We start from the raw sequence: 22,686 nt of genomic DNA, 5'->3' as shown, positions 1-22,686 counted from the left end.
ATTGATTGTAGGGTGTGACGACAACCCCCCACCCACCCCATTGCCCCCGGGGTCCTCTTTCTGACCCGTTGCGACCCTTCCCAACACACTAAGCATGACCCACGGCAGGTTAATGGCCGCTCTGTAGGCTTTGCGCATGAATCAAAGGGTTTCCTGTATTTTGCTCCTCTTCTTAACTATCCCAACGTGACACTCCTGACACCCTGGGGGTCTTGCGGTATGAGGGGCACTGGGTGTGTTTTTCATCAGCCCATGAGATAATAGAGGTCATTTGTCTATTTGAAGATAGATTCCAAGTAATCTGTCCAATACAACTCCGATACGTGTTGAGTTTTAAAGGGGAAGTCAACCTAAAACATTTCTTTAAATTATATCTTCTATGTAGCCCAATTAATCTAAACAATGTATTGTGGTTGATATTGTATTTGTGTAATATGAATTAAGCAGCGAAATTTACTTGTTTTGATCCATTTCAAGGGGCGGCCATTTTGCCACTTGCTGTCGCCTGAAAATGACATCACAGTTGCTCAGAGTGCAGGCAAAGATTAATCACTCCCCAGCTTGCGAATGTCACATGATCAAACTCAGAAAACAGGTGTGTCGAGATTGGTCGTTACCGGCACACTGAGCAACTTTGATGTCATTTCACTTGACAGCAAGTGGCAAAATGGCCGACCCCTGAGATGGATAAAATCAGGTGGATTTTGCTGCTTAATTCATATTCTGCAATCACAATGCTGTGTTTAGACTCGCGGGGGTGCATAAAATATATTAACCCAAAAAATAATTTTGGGTTGACTTCCGCTTAAACCCCTTATCAAATACTATTTACTCTTAGTACAATTCATAATTGGCCAGTTGAGATTGAATTTGTATTCAATCAATTTAACATCATTCCAAACAATACAATGACAGAAATGTGTTTTAATAGCAGTATGTTATGTTAGTCTCCACTTTTATCACACTGTATATTAATGACTATTTTGTAGATTGTAACCTTTTTAGAAAGCACTATTTTCATTTTTAACAATATGCTGCAAAAGCTGAAGTAGAACCCCCATACTCAGATCATGTTTTATAATATATTTACAATATTAGGAATGCAACATTTCATAAGCATTTTGTTAACATGCTTGTCTGTTTAACCTTTGGTTGTAAAGTGTTGGCCATACCAGTTAAAGGTCAACCAGTACAGTCAGAATGCATTTTGTTCTATTTAACAAAGCTCAGTGCACTAATTGTATTTTAGCTTCGACTGTTTCTAAAGATGACATAGATCAGCTAGCATTAGCATGTATGTACTAATGCTTTGTCTTCTCTTTGGCCTGCAGTACTATGAGATGTCCTACGGGCTCAATATTGAAATGCACAAACAGGTATGTAGCCATATCGCCCCGGTCTGTGTTTAGCCAAAACAATCTTGTTGTCCCTCCGGTCTTTGTGGAATACACACACGCACCTGACCTTAGTTCCTACCCTCATCTTGAAATGCCTTTAGGAGACGCACACACATACTGGCTTTCTGTAGTGGAAATGCTGACAGGCTAAACAACAACATGAAGGGCACGCTGCCTGATGGGGATGGTTTGATAAGATTAAAGTGAAGTATTTGGCAGACTGTCTGAGAGGATGTGTTTTAGTGTCCCTTCGGAATGCTCGGTTGTGTGGACGTGCATGCACGTCTTGCTCCCTTGCCTTGTTTCAGCTGAACAAAAAGCTCATTAGTTTAGCTGCCACCCTGCACTGGGCATCATGCTGTAGGCTACGACTACTGCTAAAGACAAATAGGAGAAGGTGATTAGTACTTTCGTATAGCAGCCGAGCTTAGTAAAATGAGATGAAATCACACATGTGAAAGTCCTTAGGAAATGACCACATTTCAGACCCACAAGTCAAAGTAAGCTCATGAGTCTTCTTCACCTGAAGACTTGCGTCTATTTCCCCGCCGAACAGTTTGCCAAATCCTGTTGAAATCAAGTCACTTCCTGTTGAAATCAGGTCAGTTCCAGGTCACTTCCTGTTGAAATCGGGTAAATGTCTAGGTGCTTGATTTGTGGATCTCCCCCCCCCCAACCCCCCCCCCCCCCCCTTCTCCATTCATTCCTATGGGACTTTTTGGCATAGTTTTTTGGGAATTGTGTCGCCATGGCAACTTGGAATTCCGAAAAAATAAATAAATCCATCCATTCATCCATCCATCCATTTTCTTGACCGCTTATTCCTCACAAGGGTCACGGGGGGTGCTGGCGCCTATCTCAGCTGGCTCTGGGCAGTAGGCGGGGGACACCCTGGACTGGTCGCCAGCCAATCGCAGTAAATAAATAAATAAATAACTAAATAAATAAAGAATTCCCCCCGAGGCAGATCGAGCCGCATCTTTTGATACCTCATTTGTGCTGGTACATTCAACGGTTCGGGCCGCATTTTGTCTGAAAAATTCGGGTAAATAAAGAAAAATAATGAACGCCGTTTTCTAGGAGAGTAATATGTGCCTGCTTTCCTTCGCAAGTGGTAGTTCCGCTATTGCTTTGCTCCGCAGCAATAATGGAGCCATTATAGTGGCTGTATATTAACTGCAAATATTGCGATACTTGCGCAGATGTATCGATAATCTATCGGGAGACAAAGGATCACGATTTATCGCACTATCGATATATCATCACACTCATAGTATATAGTTAACTCTAAAGCCCTCATCATCAGGTGTCTGCTCAGTCATCGCTTTGTTTCTCTGATTGTTGCACTCTGTTTCCTGCCATCTTTCCTCCTCATTTCCACATCCTCCCTGTGCCCTTTCATTCGTTTCCCTTCTCCTGGTTAAGCCCAGCACCACATTGATGTGAAGTGAATGATGGCCCTGGTGTCATTAGCGGTGCATTATGATGTATGACAGTCGGAGGGAGCGAGAGGGGAGGTATGGAGACGTCACGGCCCTCGAATCTCGAAGGTTAATGGCGTCAGTGGGAGGCTAAGCCAGCTGGAACAGCAGCATACGGCCCCATTCATCAGCCACAGCTGTTGATGTGCTTTATGTTTTTTGTTTATCAAGCAGGTCATTGTCCCTCTCCCTCCTGTATTGAGTGTTGTTAGATAGGTACTTGCAAGAAAGCTGCTGGTTGTTGTTCTGTCTGCATGCTGGTCGCGGTGTACGAAACAAGAGGGTTAACGCGGGGAAAGAGACAGGGAAGGAGTGAGACGCTTCAGGGTAAATGAGTTAATCGACTGATCCTCTCCAGTGTGTGTGTGTGCGAGTCTCCTTTCATTTTATCAATAAAGCCTGCCGGTGTCAACGGAGAACTCTGAATAATGCATGATTCCCGCTATCCCCTTATCCCAGCCTTGATGAGCGAGTGTTTGTGATGACATCAGCGAGAGGTAAATGGACAGCCCCCTGGCTTTGGATTATTGGATGCAGGCGGCCATATTACTTTGCTCGGCTGGAAGATTTATTGCAGTGTGGAAAAAAAAGAAGAAAAAGAGACCTAAACTGGCTTTGTTGTTATCAGTACAAAGCAGATTTGAGAAGCAGAGTAATGAGCTCTCACACTCCCTTGTGCATATAAATAAATACGCTTATCCCTTACATGGTAAAGCCAGCGATATCTTGACAAAGACACACAAACGCACCTGTAAGCGTACACTGCTGTCTCCGTGCTGCCGCAGAGCCGAGGAGATCGGCGGCGGCTGCCAGGGGGTAATTTGTTTTGACAGTGTCTGCTATGATGGCAAAGACTTCACGCTGGAGGTAATCACCCTCGCTTGCTGTCAATAAGTGATTTTAATTAGTGCAGCTCATTAGGCTGCCTCAGCGCCGTGCCCTGCTAACTTTGTGGTGGGGCCTGCTCCCCCTTTCCACCACCGTTATTTTCTCTTGTAGTACCTGTTTATCTCGTGCACTCTTGCATGCATGTATATGTCACTTGCTAAAGTGATATGAAGGAAGATCACTGTCAATTTTCTAGAGTCAATTTTACTCTAAAAAGACTATATTAGGTCCCAGTCTAAACTAAAGTAAACTTTACCCTTGGGAGAGAGAAAAATATTTGAAACAAATAAAAACAAAAATCACTCAAGGGTTGAGGAACAATCACAGAACCTTCAGATTGGGAGATGGCCAATCTACCCACTGAGCCATGCTGGTCCTATTGTTTATCAGTATATTGCTGGCGTCAGGTGGAATCCTCGTACCGCCGAGACCATTTTTGGTCTCCTTTTGGACACACCAGCATTGTTATTCAACAGTGAGCATGGCACAACTCAAGTGATAGAGTGGTCGTCTGCCATACTGAAGGTTGTGGGGTTATTGCTGAACCCTGGAGTGATATTTGTTTTATTTTTTTCAATTATATCTAATATTTTACTTTCTTCTGAGTGTAAAGTTTACTCGTTTATACTGGGATCGAATGTAGTTTTTCAGAGTAAAATTTACCCACACAAACAAACACATTTGTGGAAAGAGTATTTTTTAATTTAGTTGCATCAACCGCAGACATTCTGTGGATGTGTCAAGTCGTGACTAGGTGTTGGAACGAGGGGAAGTGCTCATCAAGAGGGATATTGGCTTCCTGGATGGAGGAAAGAGTGCGAGGAGGAGCGAATAGCAGCAGAAAGCAAGCTTGTGCAAATGAATAATTTATACAGGATTCCTGGAATTGTTTGCCAAGGTGATGATGGCCGACCTGTCTCTAAGCCAAAACAAACTAACTGGGTGAACACACACACTGCCTCTCAAGGGAAGTTGATGAGGTTACTAGGGTTCTGTGTGAGACATGCTTTATTTTGGTAGCGGGTAGGAGTGAGAGAGGAGCATGAGCGTGTGTGCTTTTGTACTCACAACAACTGGATCATGGTTGTTGGAGTAGAAAGGAAGATACGCTTGGTCTGTGTCTATAAAAGGCTTAGGACGCAGAGAGGATTATAAAAACATTGTCGACTGTATGTGATGATTCCAACTCCTCCAAAAGAATCTGTTGGAAAATGACAAAAATTACTTGAGTCACTTGAGTTTTGCATGTACGTGCTCGCAATAAAATGACACGGATGCAAAACATCCTTCATGCATTTTTAATGAACAAGACACAACTACACCTAGTGCCTCTTTCTTCCTGTGCTCTAGCTGAGAAGATAATTCCCAAACAACCTCCCACATCATACAGTATGCCACTTGTTTTCCCCTGCAATTGAATCTTCGTCTCTGCTCTCCACTTGGGGACTAATGCCTGCAGCGACAAACAGCCAAATGGCTTTCAACGCACCATTGACAGAGAGATTCAGTGGAGAGAAAGAGAGAGGGAGAGCTCTCCATGCTGTGTTGCTGCTAAACAACCCTGAGTACCTGTAATTGTGGCTCTGCAATGAAAAGCCCCTGTCGCCCTCTAAGGCTTCTGTTTTCAATGATTTTAAGTGACAATAAACTCTTTCCAGTGCCTGTCTCTGCTGCTAAAAGCCCCGTGACAAGTAGACTCTTTTAAAAGGGAGTGAGAATAATATGGGAGTGCTGCGTCAGTGATGTAGGCCTACTATCTGTAGTTTTCTTCTCTCAAGTGGCCATGGAAATTAAGTAAGTGCTAAAGTTATCAGAGCTAAAAGTGTAGTTTTTAGTGAGTCGGTTTGAAAGGGCTGCTTGTAAGTTGCTCATTGCGTTGGGTAATTGTTTACTTGAGTCTTGTTTAATCCTGCACATTCTTAATATTTTTGCCAAATGTACGCCAGTGTAGCCAAAATTACGAAGCAAGCAGGGTTGCAGGCGGAATTGGCTACATAGTGTTATTCCTCTGCTCAAATGAACGTTTGAATGTGTGATTTGTTTTCCAATGAGACCAGTGGTTCAGAAACATTCAAATTTGCCACACTCCAGTGAGAAGAAGGTGCTGACAGAAATCTGTGCATTTCCGTACATGGCTAATAGATTCCAGGATTGCTTTTAGCGGCATGTAGATTCTTTGTTGTGGCTATTTAGCATATTTGTCTGACCATTGGCCACTCCGTATTATTCGGCGCAATATCACCAAACTTCTCTATTTTAAAATATTTTCATACATAAGGCGTTATTTTTGTGAAGCATTGTATGTTAAATGGGTTATTCTTATGGTACCGTATGTTCATTTGATAGTTAGCGCTATTATGCTAGGTTCAATCGGGGAGATCGAGGTGCATGAATCGCTTGCTTTTGTTCGCCTTGCAACTACACCGGATTTGCTTCGAGTCGAGGAGGGGTTCCTCTGTCAGACGGGAAAAACAGTTTGAACGTCGCTAGTCAATCTGGTGATCGGTGCTTGTGTTTTTATTTTGGCTAATGCTAAATGCTATGTTGTTTGACAGTTCAACAGCTGTAAACAAAGCAATGCACTCACCATTATTAAGCCTTTTTTCTTAGGTCCCAGCAGTTATTGGAAGTTGGCATTGTTGTTTACCTCGTGCCGGTCTTGTCCCACACTATTGTGGAAATATGCTGCCAGAAAAGCTCAGCTTGTGTTGACTCTAAAGCCCTAAATCTCTTTTTCGGCAGGCTTTGCTTAATGTTGCAAAATGTCGCAAAGACACTTGCCACCTGCCCTCAAACCCTCTCACAGAGAAATGTTTACATTTCCAAAATTTGGTGGTGGCAAGAAAAATGATTTGAGAGTATGAAGAGTGTTTAAGAGTGTCTGGTAATTATCTTTGTGACATTTTGCAACACTTTTGATTTTTTTGATCAAATTCAAGGATTTTAAGTGCACCTTGGGGTCTAAAAAATACGGTACTGTGAACAAATGGATGTTGTTCTTTAAGAGTGGGTTCAGTTCCGGTTTCTGAAACAACTGAGGTGACACGTTTACATGCGTGGTGGACAGTTACTCCCGTTAACATGCTAATTTGTGTTCGATTGGAATATCCCTTTTGGACTGCGACACACGGACAACGTAATTGCGTAAATAAAGTCATTTCCGCTTTTGAATTAGTATACGTTCAATAAAATACATTATATTTATGTCACTCACCACGCTAAATAAAGTAGTCGTTTTCCTCCTCGCTCCAGAAGTGTGGTTCTTTGCTGCACGTGTCATGTTTGTTGACACCGGCTTGAGTATTCCCGGTGGGTTACATGGCAGAAGCATGGACTTATATACTTGTATTTACTGTATGTGTATATAGGCACAAACTTTGGCGTTTTTGCCGTAGAGACACACAATAACGTGAAAACGCATTACAATGTATTCAAGGGATGCTCCTTTAGCGAGTAAGACAGAGCTGCGTGTGCACGTTGTGACTACATAGACCAAGATTCCTTGCAATTCAAATAAGCGAAGAAGCGGAAAATAGCGAGAATGCGTACAGCGAAAAACAATGCCCCATTCGAAAGAGGTATTCCGAATGCGTTTATATGAGCTAGAATTCCAGTTATGAAAGGGGTAACCCAGGGGTCTTATTCGGGTTTTTAAAAACCCGAATAAGAGCATATTCGGGTTATTGCGCCTTTACATGGCCTTACAAAACTCGAATATTGCCAATATTCGGGGTTTAAAAGGGTTATTGCCTGCATGTAAACGTAGTCTGTTTTCGGTGAAATACTCTAATCCGACTGTGTGTCATTGCATCCAGCCCCCGCTAATGATGATGGTTTATGAGTTCCCTCTTGTCTTTTTTTTTTTTTTTTTTTTTTTTTTTTGTCAGGCTCCTCCTCACTCCCCCAGTTATCCCTCATTAATTTCCTGTGCCGATCACATCGACATGCTGAAAATTCAATTTAATGACCTTCCTCTGTGCTGCACCTAATATGATTTTACGGGCTGTTCTGGTCAGGACCCCAGTCTAATTTACATAACGATCATCCCCGCTAGATAGTGTTGCCCCAGCAACAGAGGTGGGATGGAGATGGTGTGGGGGTGATGTTACGTGAGGGGGGGGTAGTGTGCAGTGGAGATTAACAGGGGGCTGTGAAAAGGCGTTGGCAGGATGAAGGAGGCTGAGGAGAGAGACAACAGTGAACCAGATGAGACAGAACACAGAGAAAATTCATTGCTGGTATTCCCTCTTCTCTTTGGTCCTTCTCATCTTGCCCCCCCGCTGCAAAATGAACACAGTAACACAAAAGGTTGTGGAAAAAGGCCAGTGACACCTCCTGTCTCCCCCTATCCACTTTCACAGTCAAACAAGTCTAAGCTTGAAAATGAGTGGAATGTAGCACGCACACCTGCTGGGCTTCCACCCCTAATCTCTCAGAATCAATTAGTTCACCTCCCCTGCTTCAGTCAAACCACATTACCTTGGCGTCAAATCAAAAGCATTTCACGTCACCCATCTTCGCTACCATTCCTTAAGCGTTTTTGCTTGTCTTCATCCTCCCCTCATTCTCTGGAAAGTACAGGTTTAAAAAGGTTAAAAAGGTAAATTAGCTTGAAAGGAATATCTTGGGACATCCAAGTGCTGCAGGCAGGCACTGCAACATCCATTTATCCAAATACAGCACTGAAAAGTACTCTACGTGCATGGGACCCTACAGTATCGTCTTACTCTCCCAGCTAATAATCTGGTCGATACCAAAGATGCCTGTGATAGATAGCGTCCGAGAGTTAAGCTGACTGCTTCAGCCTGCCCCAAGCGCTCTATGGGCAGTAATTATGAAGTATGGACCTCATTAGTTTCGTTCCAGCCAGATGGCATTAGCATATTTCAGCCTCCTAATTATATAAGGGCTGAGTCTAATGGTGGCAGTAGAGAGTGGGATGTAAATTTGTTTTGGGCGGGTACAATTTAGTTGCAGGGTCTATCCAACTGAACCTTGAAGAAATAGACAAACGTATGTCACATTTTGTTATATTGTCTTCTTCATTCAAATCTTTCTTGTGCTCACTGTATACACAACAGACTGCAATAGTAATAGTTTGTGTCCTTTCCCCTGCAGACTGAGATTGCAAAACGGCTCAATGCAATCCTGGCTCAGATAATGCCATTCTTGTCACAAGAGGTAAGTGTCACTGCAGCAACAAACAATATATGTGTGAGATTATGACTCATCATTTTCCAAAACAGTGGTACGGAAGTGTGGAACTGCCTATATGTGGAATAAACTGGCAAATACATTTGAACGTATTTGCAAGTACGGTCAAATGTACTTGTAGGCTAAATGCTAAAAACATAGCATTTTCCTCCATATTGCCACAGGGGATTTACTTGTACATGTGCATACGCAGTGGAAATCATATACTGCCGACATAATAATAAATCATAAACTTTACGAAAGAAAAAAGTTCGTGTGCGTAATTTATAAATGTATTGGTAATATGTAGGCTAAATGCTAAACAGTAGGGGTGTGAATTGCCTAGTACCTGACGATTCGATCTGCATCACGATTCATAGGGCACGATTCCATTCGATACCGATTAATCCCGATATGAATTTACAAGTCGATTGTTGCGATTTTTTTTTTTTTACTCAAATTTAGAAAATACCATTCAGTAAACTTGTACATAAGATTTGTATGAAGTTGTATTATTTATTGATCTGAAACTTCAGTTTTATAACTGTGAGCCACTGTATTTAACAAACAGGTTGTAACCTTTTTCATGTTAGAACAGCATTGAAATTAAATATTAAGGTTTAATGTTCCATTAGTATAACATTCTTCCGTGCTTAAGGTATGAAAGTTAGACGTTTTGTTGAATATTTTTCCATCAAAAATGGATGTTAAAAAATTGATTCGGCTGCCTACTGAATCGATTTGAGAATTGTGAGCTGTAGTATCGCGATATATTGCCAAATCGATATTTTTTTAACACCCCTACTAAACAGATAGCCTTTTTTGTTTTTTACTTGTGCGTGCACAAGTCAATACACGGTGGCATTATGGGGAAAAGTGCTAAATTATTTGCATTTAACTCCGAAATACGATTAAACATATTTGCATGTATGTTGTAACTTTGCAACTAGATTTGAACATATTTGCATGTACATTGAAACGTACTTGCAAATACATACGTAGAAACAAACACATTTAGACATACTTCGCAGTTAAAAATGTTGACTTCACAATGGCAGTTCCACGCTTCCCTACAGTGGAACCTCCAAAGTCGAACACAATCCAATCGACACTGCAGGTTGACCACCGAGGGTCCCCACGACTTTGCAGGTTCGACTGTAGACTTACCTTAAGAATGGGAATGACCAAGCTTTGAATTCATTTAGCAAACCTTCACGTATATTACATTTATTTTTTCTTCTTTTTGGAACAAATAGAAACGTCTGGTTTAAATGTCAATTAGGGATAGACCGATAATCGGCCCCGGCCGATTATCGGCGCCGATATTTGGCATTTTGACAAATATCGGCATCGGCCATGTTTTTAATCTGAAGGCCGATAAAGCTCACTGAGCAGGGGATACTTGCGAACGTAGCGAATTTGGGGTTTTCATCAGGATTTGTAAGATGTTCGCAGTCAGTTTTTATTTGTCGTAAACACATTTGGAACATATTCACACAATTTTTCACCGCAAAAATCTTTTTGAAACGTTTTTACGAACCCTAACAAAAACCCCAAATGAGCTACATTCACATGAATTTGTTACTCAGTGAGAAATTATATATAGTTTGAAAGAATTCCCCCCCCTCCCCATTTTACTGCAAATGAATATCGGCTTGAAATATCGGTTATCGGCCGACTTGACTACAAATAATCTGTATCGGTATCGGCCTTGAAAAAACCATATCGGTCTATCACTAATGTCAATAATACTTTTCCTTCCTGATGTGTTTCCTGTAGCACCAACAGCAAGTTGCTCAAGCTGTTGAGCGAGCTAAACAGGTGACAATGACTGAGCTGAATGCTATCATCGGGGTACGTGGACTTCCCAATCTGCCTCTCACTGTGTGTATACCCCCTCTTCTTTCTTTATTTCACCTGAGGGCAGGGGCAAGCCCGCAAGTAGAGAGGAGTGTTGGCACCCGAAACACAAACAAATACTTTTGAAATTCAAGCGTGCTACATAAGGCTTGGAAGTTTCGTTCACCTTGTGTTCATGTGCTTCAGTTCAATTGGCCTTAGTTTCATATTCAGTGGAAGACAAATAGGGAAAGGGCAACAAATCAAATACAAATAATACAAATCGCTTCCTCCTCTATCTGTGTGCAGGCTTGCAACTGATTTCAGTGTTGTGGCATGTGATTTATTTATTTATTTATTTTTTAAATCATATAATTCATAATGTTTTTAAAGCATCTATTCCCTCCAATTTGGTACGTACACCAGATGTGTTATCATGCAGGAGTGACATTGTCAATTTATATTATTTTAATTGCTGCTTCTTGATTAGATGATGTATGCTCACATCGACCACAAGTATCCTAATGGAGTCTTTTGTTGTTGTTGTTTTTTTTGTTACGACAAACAGTGAAATCACAGTTGATGCTATTTCTGAGCGTTTTGTATGTGTTGACCATGTTTGGAGCCTCACTCAAACTGTATTTTTTCCACTTTTTGATTCAAAGGTAGCAAATGTAAGTGCACTTAAAAAAACAGTAATTGGCCTTTTAATAGTTACAAGCCAACATTGCTGCCGAGCCAACTAGACCTTTTAGTTACTTGGTCTTCCATCTGCTTTTATTTAAGCACTAGACGCTTGCTAATAGCCATCTTGGACCCAGATGTTAAAGTGACCCTTTTGATTAGTCCTCTTTGTAGCAGAGGTTAGTCAGTGGTTAGCTTGTTCCAGTGGCATGGGGTCAAGTCTAATGAGAGGTGGATAGTGAAATTCGATTAAACTAAATGAGCCCTGAGCACAACCCCCAGTTTTAGAGATAATTACTTCCTATTTCCCCTTGAAAGGGGTCATTCTGTCAGCAACAGGAATGACCTTTCTTTAATTACAGATGGGTAGGAACAGACACAACACAGGCCGGGGAAAGAAAAGCTTTATTATTTGCTAGCAGACGTGGCAGGTAATCAATCTCCCTGCAGACTGGGTGCAGGACTTGACATTCAAAAAATGGCACACCAAAGTCTAATCAAACCACATTGATTTTAGTGTATCACCAGAATTTAACATATTCAAACTATAACTTGAACTATAATATAAAAGATTTCTTTACCATATTTTTCGGACCATTGAGCACACCGTATTATGAGGCTGCGGCGCAATATCAATGAACAGGTCTACTTTAAAATATTGTCATACACAAGATTTATTTATTGTAATTGTACCATAGGGATGTTTATTTGATAGCTTTAGCACTATTAATGCTAGGTTATATCAGGTAGTGTGTCTCGCTTGCTTTTGTTTGTGATGCAACTGCATGGCGTTGCTTTCAGTGGAGGAAATAACAGACGGGAACATGTGTGACATAGTCAGTCTAGTGATGGGTGGTTGTTTGATTATTTCAGCTAATGCTAAATGCTATCTTGGTCGACAGTTCAACTGCTATAAATAAGTCCATACACTCACCATTTATTTTGCCCGGTCTGGCAGCCATTGGAAGCTGGGCGGTGTCGATTACAGGCAACCACAGCATTCAGCTACTAGGACTACATTTCCTATGGTTCTTAGCTCCAGTATGACAAAAACATAGCCACCTGCTAGCGATTAGATGCGAATGAGAACGCAAATGCAAATACAAAGGAACCTGAATTAAACAAAAAATATGTTACCTATCATTGTGAATGCATCCAACCAAGCGTTTAAACTTCCCAACTTGGTTAGCAAAAACAATGCAAAAATGAACTCTTTGTCCATGTCGTGATTAATCAGCTGACTGGAAAATGATCGCTTCATTCATACTGCATATGCATTTGTATTTCTAGTCTTGGTAACCAAATCAAGCTCGGTGATGTTAAGTCAAGACACGCAGAGGTGTAGCTGGTAGTGATACCTTCTATACATGACGTTCTCTTCATCTCTCTGAATCTGTTCCTCCTGTCCTCTTTCATCCTTCAGAAGCAGCAGCCACCTCACTGTATCTATCCAACCTTCATGGTCAGAAATGATTCAAGACATAATTGTTTTTTCAAACTGTTTTCCACCAATATAACATTCATTGCTTTCTAAATGGTGTTTGGGATGACACTTGATTTCTGTGTGTTTGGCATCTTGTTAGCCGCCCATGTTAGCGGGCTATCACAGGTTTGTAGGAAACTAGATGATTACTTGAAAGTAAAAAGCAATGACACCAGCTTAAGCCACACAGACATTTGCTGCTTATTAATTTGTAATCAGTCAGGTGTGTTTTTAGGTAGGTAATGCGGTGATCAATGATCATTGTAGCGCTTGTTAAGCCAGTGCGCCAGCTGCTTTGTGCTGGTGCTGCCGTTGACGCTTGGTCTGCCTGACAGTTGTGTTCTGCAGGGAGTCGGCTTCGCCTAGTTAACTTTAATTGCCTGTTTCCTGTGGAAGTTGCCTGGCGTTTACGCATAATGAAAAAAGATAAGAGTGAAAGGGAGCCAGCTCTTTAACCATGAATATTGAATTGGAAGCAATTTATTTTAGTTCCCCTTACCACATCGTCTCTTCCCCCCATTCCTTTCTCGCCCTTTTCCTCACTCGTCTGCCCAACCGTATTTTACTAATGAGGCTTCTTGATAACGATCCCTGCACACTTTTCCTCATTAGGCACACTGAATCGGGATGCCCATGCCCCGATCCCATGCTCACTCTTCCAATCTCTTGTTAGCTACTGATTCTGTCGCGCCACTCTTTTGTCTCTTTTGTTTACATTTTGTGTCAGCATCCTCACAGGAAATGGTTTGCTTGAGCCTGTGCTTGCATTTACTATACTTTTCCAAGTTCAGTTTGAAACGCAGAACCGAAGAATTTTGAACAATTGATGAGCCTTCTTCTAGTCTGTTTCTTGCATTGCATGTATGGATGATGTCGTTGTGATACCATCTAGCATCAGTTATGATTTTTGTGAGCAGTTGATGGATGTGCTAAGTGTTATTTAACCTTGTTATTTAACCCCTTTACTTTGCCTGAGTAGCTGTTTAACTCATCTGTCAACTCACTTCACCCTGGCTGCCTTTTACATACAGACATCTGAGTCCTCTCGGGGTTGTGGGTCGGCATGTGTATGACTGAAAAATGGGTTTAGTGGAGATTATTCAATTCTCATTATTTTGGAATTTACACAACTATGTTGACAGGATTAAAATGTACTGTAGCTCTAAATTAAAGTGTTAAATTCATTGTGGCTTGAGTTAGATAGAACACTTGGAACTGGACACTTGAGCACCTGAAGGTTTTGGCAGTTATTTGCTTCAAATGCTTCTGTTACATCATCAATTTGTCCGTGAAAACTTTAACCTTCACTCCATCACCATTGAGATGAAATTCATTCAGACACACCCCAATCACTTAAAGCCCCCCTCCTCCCAAGAATGTGAATGATGGAATCAAATCCAATTCTTCTTTAATGACTACTCAGTGATTTTGTTGACACAGTATAGTGTATGCTTATTTTTTGTTAACAAAATAGTCTTCATTCTCCTTTATGAGTTGATTATGGAAGATAATATGGAAGGAAACGCCATATGATGCTTCCCCGCAGCAGTGAAGTGATTTCCTTTCCTCAGTGAATGAGCTGGATCAGCTTGTTGGCATGCTATTATCCATAAACGGTTTGACCTGGAAATAAATGTTAGCGTAAGCCAGCGCTAATGCATGCATAGAGTGCGGCCATTCATGGATTCACTTCCCAGCCGACCCACTTGTCCTCTTGTCTTCCCTCCCGCCTTCCTGTATTTGTTGCAGCAGCAGCAGCTACAGGCGCAGCACCTCTCCCACGCAGCCCACGGACCACCTGTGCAGCTGCCCCCGCACCCTTCAGGTTTACAGCCACCCGGCATTCCCCCCGTGACCGGTGCTGGCTCTGGCCTGCTTGCTCTCGGCGCTCTCGGCAGTCAGGCGCACCTGCCTGTAAAGGATGAGAAGAACCATCACGATCTGGAGCACAGAGGTGAGGAGCGCTGCCTCTCACTCACTCATTCAGTCAACGGTTACGTTGACATGCTATCAATATTCGGGTTAGGGTCAAAATGACGCTTTCTGAAGCATTTGGGATAACGTGTGAGTTACTCCTGTATACATATCGTGATTTTTAACCGCCGCACAGACGTCGTTACTCAAATAGACGTCATTTCCACTTTTAACTTTCTACGATCAATAAGATCAGACATTATATTCATGTCACTCACTGCACTAATAAAGCAGCCGGTTTCTTCCTTGCTCCAAAAGTGTGGTTCTGTGTGGTGTCGCCATGTTTGTTTACAACTGCTTGTGTATTTTCCGTGGTTTGTGCGCCAGACGCACAGACTTATATACATGCATATATGTGTGTATATATTAACACGGTGGCATTTACATCGTACTGACAGAAAATAATGTGAAAATGTTGCGGCAGTATCAAAGTATTCTAGTTAGGCTTCCTTAGCGAGTAAGATGGCCTCCACATATAAAAGTATTCCTGTACTCAAAAGTCCAACATTTCTTGCAAATATGGAATGCCTAAAACATACACCAATGTTCAGTTCAAAGAATGTACCCCGATCACATTTTTATGACTATATATTTGCAGTAGAAAAGGGGGCTTTTCAAAAAACTGAATAAGAGCATACAGTGGTCCCTCACTACTTCGCAGTTCACTTATTGCAGATTCACTCTATCACGGATTTTTATACATAAGTCAATCCCTACATACACTGTTGCGCCATTGTAAACGAAAGTGCATCGAAGTATTTAGAACATTTCGACAAAAAATATCATTAATAGCCACACTCATTATGTGTATAGTATATGCATATGCAATATAACGCCAGGCATATGCAGGCTGCTCCGTGAAGGCCAACATGTTGTTTTGCTCGCAACCCGGAACTATTCATAACAACATTTCAACGAAAATAATTATTAATATCCACACTCATATGCATATATTATATTAACAAGAAGCTTACGGCGTTCCTGCTTGATAATTCAACATGGATGGCAGTACATTGCATTTCTATAGTGCTAGGGGAAGGCCGACATGTTTTGCTCACATACAGGAAATTTGTCGGTGGAAACTGGAAGTACGATTAACAAAAATACTTTTCCTTTAAACATAAATAAAATTAGTAATTATCCATCCAAACTATTAGTAAACCTTTTTAAATGACAAACAAATATGTTCAACAACAACATGAAAAATAATAGGTTTTGTGTTTTTTTTTTTTATGTCCTCTACTTCATGGAAATTCCCCTAAAAGTAAGGGAACACTATTCGGGTTTTAGTAGTTTACATGGCCTTTATAGTGATTATTGACTGCATGCAAACATACTCACTCGCTCACTCACTCACTCACTCACTCACTGAGGTTTCAAAGGTCAATTGGTTGAGTAGATTAAATGAGGTTGGGGGGCTGTTTTAGCTGGTATACAGTTTGCAATGCAGTGAATTGAACATACTGTAAGCCAGACATTTTAAATACCAATTTGTTGCTGGCCTATTGAGCATTACCAAACATTTACTAATCAGTCATAAAGGTATTAAATATAACCCATGAAATGGTTATAAATCACACCTTATTAGACACAGGTATTAAAATGAATTATGCATCTGATCACATGGCAAATGAGATTAATCTTTGATCTGAATAATGTATAACTTTGATCTGATGAAAGCACCGAGACGACGTGTCACCCATACTAATTTGCTTTTTGCTTTTTTCTCTCCTGGCCCCTCATCTTTTCATTCGCCTCTGGCTATTCCTCTGAAAGAACGCGAGTCGAGCACGGTACGTTTACTCCCCACTCTTTCCTTATACCCATCCCATGTGTGTCCTGCCCCGTCTGCTGATGATTAGGTGTACGTTAGTGAGATTCAAGATCCTTCGAAATCCATGTTCTCCATGTAAGCGCACACATTTGGAGCATACGAGTGAACTTGCAGGAGGATATCCGCTGACTGAAATCAAATATTGAAGTCTAACCAAATAAAGTCTCAAGCCATCTAATCCTTGAGGAAAATGACTCCAATTGGACAGAGCGGATTAGTAGGCAGCCAGCTTCTTTAATTTCATCTCAACTTTGCCTGTCCTATTCTTTCCTCACTGCTTGTTGGCTGCCCAATACCTGACTCCCTTTCAACTGCTTTCATCTTGACTTTTTCTTTGTGTGCCTTTTGGTGTACGTCTCTTTAACAGTGTTCACCAGTCGCCCCACTACCCCTGTCTCTTGGCGTTTTTATCAGCCCGCCCTCTCATGTTAAAGTCCCTGTTTATTGGAGTGCCTCGTAGCGCTCAGATAACTGGAGCGTAATGCTCTGTTGGATGGAACAGATTACGTTCCCATTGACTGGCCTTTCTGAATGGGCCCACTCATGTCTGAAGGGAACCCAAACTATGCCTCCATCTTGTGTAGTGACAAGCCAGTGCCGGCATACCTGATCTGGCCACACCTCTTTCAAGTGCACACACACTCGGGCTTCAATGGTTCTATTCTGTTGTTTCAGGTCATCCAAAACCAGACAAGGTGGAAAGTACATGCTTATTGAATCCAAGAAGCCCTTTAAAGGTCACTAACCTTGCCAGCAAGCTGAATTCTTGCGGTATTTGTGAGTTCACAAACTCCGGAGAATACATCTTGTACCGCTTCCTCTGACATGTTTGCAGCCGACCTTTTTTAGGTCAGACTAATCAGGCGTTGTTTTGGGGGGGACGAAACCAAGAAGCACCGATGGCGAGGCCGAAACAAACAAACCTAACAGACGAACGGACGCTGCAATTAATTCTGTTTTTGCGTAATTACTCACCATTTTCTTGTTGAATTTGATCAGCGAGAGGCGCTTCGTGCATTTTCATCTGGTAAAAACTCCCACTATCAACCTGGCTTGTGAGGTTAAAAGGTCACCGGCTTGCATACAAAGACAAGCTGTAGTCCATCAATCAACAGTCAGATTTCCATCCAAATGTTTCAAAATTTGTAAGCGAATTTATTGAAAATGTGCAAAATGGAAAACCGTTCCATCTATTCTTCTTTTGCGAATATTGAGAGGGGGACTCCGCCGCTGTAGTTGGCGGTATACACCATAGAGATGTGATCCCCACCAGTAATTTCAAAGAAGACCAGGAAGCGACTGCACCGTGCGATGAAGTCGTATGTTTGCTTTTGTAATTCTTGATAAACCGTAGCATATCTTTGCTGTTTTCCATCTAAAATTGCATTAATATTCGCGTGTTTAATTAATTCCAAAAAGATTTCTGTTTGGTCATCATCCCAAACATACCTTACTTTATCGTCCGCCATTGCTTTGTGACTATGTGTGACGTAATATCCTGTTAAAACGTGCAACGATTATCCGGTCTTGTTGGCGTTTATTCACAAAACCTGTTTCCATAGCCAAATTTAGCATTTTCCTTTTTCTATACGCTTCAAAATCCACCCCCTACAAGCGTAAAAATATTTTGGCCAATTGTGGGCCCTTTTTTATTTTTTTATTTTTACCGATTCCATTCAGTTTTATTTATCATTATTTTCGCATTTCTTGAAAATTTGAATAAAAATGGGTGGATGGAAACCTGTCTTTCTCCCCGTGCTGCAAACACGTGGTAACTAATTGCACAACTGTTCATATTTGGACACAAGTTGCAGGAAGCTGTAAATGACAGAATCGTGCTTAGTAGGATGAATGAAGTCTGACTGTATGTGCTGGCAAAAGCATTCTTCTTATTGGCTGCATGTGTCAATAACAGGCAGGAGAGGCAACCTCAGCCTGAGTCGGACTTTTTCCCCGGACCACTTTTCTTGCTCATTCCTCTTTTCCGACGGAGGTTTGTTGTGCCCCCACCAGCAGTCAGTGTGGCCTCTCCTCACACTCCTTGTTGCCTGTCAGCCTGTTTGGCTGCCGCACCGAGCCCAGACTACAAAAACCCCGTTCTGGAGAGTGTGCCAGTTCATGAGGGCATTCCCACTAGTGGAGAGACGCTCATTGCCACACAGCTATGCTCTCATTGCTTGCAAACTTCTTTTCATTCTACACTCTTTCCTTTCGTCGTCCTTTCTCTCTGCCAATTTCATTTTATTTTCCTGAAGTTGATTTTTGCTGAACTTTGCTGTCAGTGCTTTCTACTAAACTCTTGTCTCTGATATACATTCAAACCTCTTTGGTTTGCTTTGCATGCACATGCATGTTGCTAATCTATAAATATAATAAACCATGTGTGCTCATATCCTTGTTTGCTTGAAATGACTACATTGCTTCAGGCATGTTGCTGAATATTTTATTTTACTTGACGAGTGTAAGAGGATTAGTTCTGGATGTGAGTTTGAACACAAGCATGTCCTCGGCTGTCCTTTCTGCTCACCGTCTTGGTCTGTCCTTGCTTTAGGTTGGCGATGTTTAAAAAAACAAAACAAAAAACTGTTCAGGAATGATGATGGGTATTTCCAGTTGCCAACCTTCTGGCAATTCCTTCCCTTTCTATCAGAAACCAGTCCAAAGCCACTGTCCACTTGCTTTTAGTCAACATTGCCACAGCTTTGAAGAGTAGAAGCCAGAGTCATGTCTAGACTTAAGTGAAGTGTTAGCTAGAAGTTGGCAGAGAATTGCTTTCTTGGTCCCTCGCATCTGGCACTTTCCTTGACTAACGAGTCAATTTGTGTTTTCTTGCTGTCAGTGCCAAGATAGTGGAAGATGACAGACTAGAGGCTGAGATAGTTTCCTGCAATGTTTTTTTCTACTATTTCTTTCATTTAAAATGAAAGGATGAAGATCATTCCGAATGCTGAATTTACACCTACACATCTCGGTATTGTTTGTTGGCAGAATAATTCTGTGTCGCCGTCAGACAGCTTGCGGGCAGCAAGTGAAAAGCACCGCGGCTCGTCCGATTATGGACTTGACCCCAAGAAACGCAAAGTGGACGACAAGGACAGCATGAACAGATATGTGAGTGTATTTGCTTCATTCATATCAATTGAAAAATGGGCTGAAAACAGCCAGTAAAGTGTACTAGATTAATCTTACATTATTGTACACTAACCATTTAAAGTAGTTGTAGACAAGTGGCACAGGTCTCATTATTTATTACATAGAAATCTATACCATAATCTTGTATCCCTAATTACTGAACATAGAATGACATTTGTTGTTTCTATGGAACTGTTATTCAATGCAAAGCAAATCTAAACTTTTACAAGCAACCTTTCGGTGAACAATGCAAGTTGTGCAAGGAATTGACCTGTTTATTACTATTTTACGCACAACTTTACGTCTCGGTTTGTATGACAAAATAAGAACATTCAAACGGTGCAACATACATCAAACATATGACACACATTCAATTACCGGGAACACAAACACATAGATAAATGTCCTAACTTCATTAATTAAATGCATCGTGCCACACAATGCATTCCGGGAACCCTAAATGATTTTTTTCCCCTTTTTTTTTTAAACAATATATATTTACAGTTGTCCCTGCTAATTTGCAAGGAATAGGGAGCAGGTTGGCCCACGAATAGTGAACATCCGCATATTGTTGATGCTCATTGAAATTCATTGTGGTAACAAGTTTTTATGCATTATGTATAATTTGTCATTAATTGGCTGTTTAATCGGTAATCTTTTTCTGCCAAAAATCATTATTGGCTTAAAAAACAAAAACAAAATAATATCGGCCCATCAATGAACAACAATAAGAGGCACAACCATGGATGGGACCATTCCAAAATGTTAATTCAAAATTGAAAGCATTCAGTTTTCTTTCCATGTCTTGTTAAAAGTATGATTCAGTGGAAATAGTCCCCGATCGCAGTACTTCTATTTCTTTGTTGATTTCCCAATTCATTGCCAGACTAATATAGCCCTAAGACAGTAAGCAATAATCTAAGACTAATCACAGTTTTTGTCTATCACATGAAGGTTTTGAGTTAATGTTCTATGTATAATATGAAATAAACATGTATGTTTGGAATTAAAACACTACTTTGGAAAAGGGAAAAGCTGAAAACAAAATTAAAATAAATAAAACACATAAAACCAAAAAAATAGAACTTACAACAGGTGGTTACAAGGTTAAGAGAAAAGCCAGCACTAATCCTCTTAGCTGCTACTATGCTAACTTTCTGTCTGCAGATATTGATAGTAGTGACCTATTGGGACTCGGGGCTTCACATCTCTCTACACAAACAAGTTGCCAAAAAACTGTAGATGAGTCCAATTGTAACCAGCTCTTCTTACTACAGTCTTACTACAGCTATTAGAAAAAGAAAAGAAAAAAACAGTGGAGAAAAAAAACTTTATGTGCTTGAGAAAAAAATGGCTAAAAACTTTTGTTCCCCACTCTTATCATACTATTTTTAGACCATTATATACTTACTGTATTCTGTCTCTGGCCTGCCTTCATTTTAGGATAGTGACGGAGACAAGAGTGATGACTTAGTGGTGGATGTATCCAACGAGGTAAGACCGCGTTGGGACAATGCTGCCCAGCCACATTCCTCTTCATTGTTCACGTTGCTAAAGACAGCTAGCTCTCTGTGGGGGAATCAACACCTTCCACACTGTTGCCCAAAAGTCTGACCTAATGTTGATTGTGTGTGCATGTATTTCTTTGTTGTCATTCTTCTGGCATCCGTGCGTAAAATAAGTCAAAGATAAAAAGGGAGCGGCAGGTGAATGAGGAGTGTTTGTGTGTGAGAGCGTTTGAGCACACACAAGTATATATATATATATTATCTGTGTTTACACATGAGGCCCCAGTTTGTTTGACCTACGTGTACATGCCCGTCGCTTTCCTCCGGTCTGTTTGCTCAGTTTTTCTCCTCGTCTGTCTCGTTTCCCTCTGTAGGATCCAGCCACGCCTCGCGTCAGCCCTGCGCACTCTCCTCCAGAAAACGGCCTGGATAAATCGCGGGTTCTGAAGAAAGACGCCGCGCCCAATAGTCCCGCCTCGGTGGCGTCCTCGGGAAGCACGCCGTCCTCCAAAGCGAAGGACCACACTCATATGGCGGTGAGCAACATTTATATCGTTCAAGAAAGAAGACTGGATGAAATAAGAAGGTGCTCGAGCAAAAGATTTTAACTGACAGACTGAAAGGGTATTTGTCGAATGAAGTGGGTATTTTTGAAGGCCTTGTATGGAGGAGGCTTAGCAGGGTCTCAAAGGGGCAATGGGTTCGATGCACACTGTGGAACTCAAACCATGTGGCTTACTCCTCCCAATCGCCTTTATGGCTTAACCAATAAGTGGTCGTTTCTTACTCACTGAGGCTATAAATAACTTTGGGACATGCCTCATTTTGCTTCCTTGCTTTTTCTCATCTTCTCTCTCTCCCTCCATCATTTCTCTCTCCTCTAATGTTGTAACCTGGACTGGTTTGACATAAACCGTTCTGCTCACGAATTACGAGACTCGACAAGCAGCTTCCCTCCGTCCCTCATGAATGTGTTTCAACAGGCTGAGAAGCCCGCCTCCGTTCCCTTGATTTGCTCATGAAGAAGGAGATTCATTATGAAGAAGCGTTTGGGCCATCCTCAAACTTGTCTAGCTCTGTTTAACGGGCTTGACCTCAGTGCAAATTTTATGCCTTGATTGTCACTCTGGATTTGGCAAAAACACAAACATTTTCCAAACTTAGTGGCTAGGGCTGGGTATCGATTCTATGTTTCCTCAATCGATTCAATTTCGATTCACAAGAGTTCAGGCTGTGATTGGCTGTTGCAGATAAGATTGGCCATCAATCAAAC

At 41.4% G+C, this 22,686-nt stretch overlaps 1 protein-coding gene across 9 annotated transcripts in view; it reads left to right on the top strand.

The window, feature by feature from the left end:
* The window catches only part of tle3b (TLE family member 3, transcriptional corepressor b), a 36,371-nt gene that overhangs the window by 2,666 nt on the left and 11,019 nt on the right, over positions 1–22,686 (top strand). For 3 of the 9 annotated variants that reach the window (XM_077519008.1, XM_077519007.1, XM_077519006.1), the window contains exons 5-12: positions 1,332–1,376; positions 8,885–8,947; positions 10,739–10,843; positions 14,715–14,920; positions 16,675–16,732; positions 19,762–19,884; positions 21,349–21,399; positions 21,788–21,949. In XM_077519008.1, the coding sequence (XP_077375134.1) occupies positions 1,332–1,376; positions 8,885–8,947; positions 10,739–10,843; positions 14,715–14,920; positions 16,675–16,732; positions 19,762–19,884; positions 21,349–21,399; positions 21,788–21,949 (813 nt within the window). The remainder of the gene's footprint in view (positions 1–1,331; positions 1,377–8,884; positions 8,948–10,738; positions 10,844–14,714; positions 14,921–16,674; positions 16,733–19,761; positions 19,885–21,348; positions 21,400–21,787; positions 21,950–22,686) is intronic. The other 6 variants (XM_077519009.1, XM_077519011.1, XM_077519010.1 and 3 more) reach the window with 6 other exon arrangements.

This window comes from Festucalex cinctus, chromosome 4 (assembly GCF_051991245.1).
Source record: "Festucalex cinctus isolate MCC-2025b chromosome 4, RoL_Fcin_1.0, whole genome shotgun sequence".
In the NCBI taxonomy this organism is placed as follows: domain Eukaryota; kingdom Metazoa; phylum Chordata; class Actinopteri; order Syngnathiformes; family Syngnathidae; genus Festucalex; species Festucalex cinctus.
The sequence above is the reverse complement of the archived record's forward strand: the minus strand, read 5'-3'. Positions and strand labels throughout refer to the sequence as shown.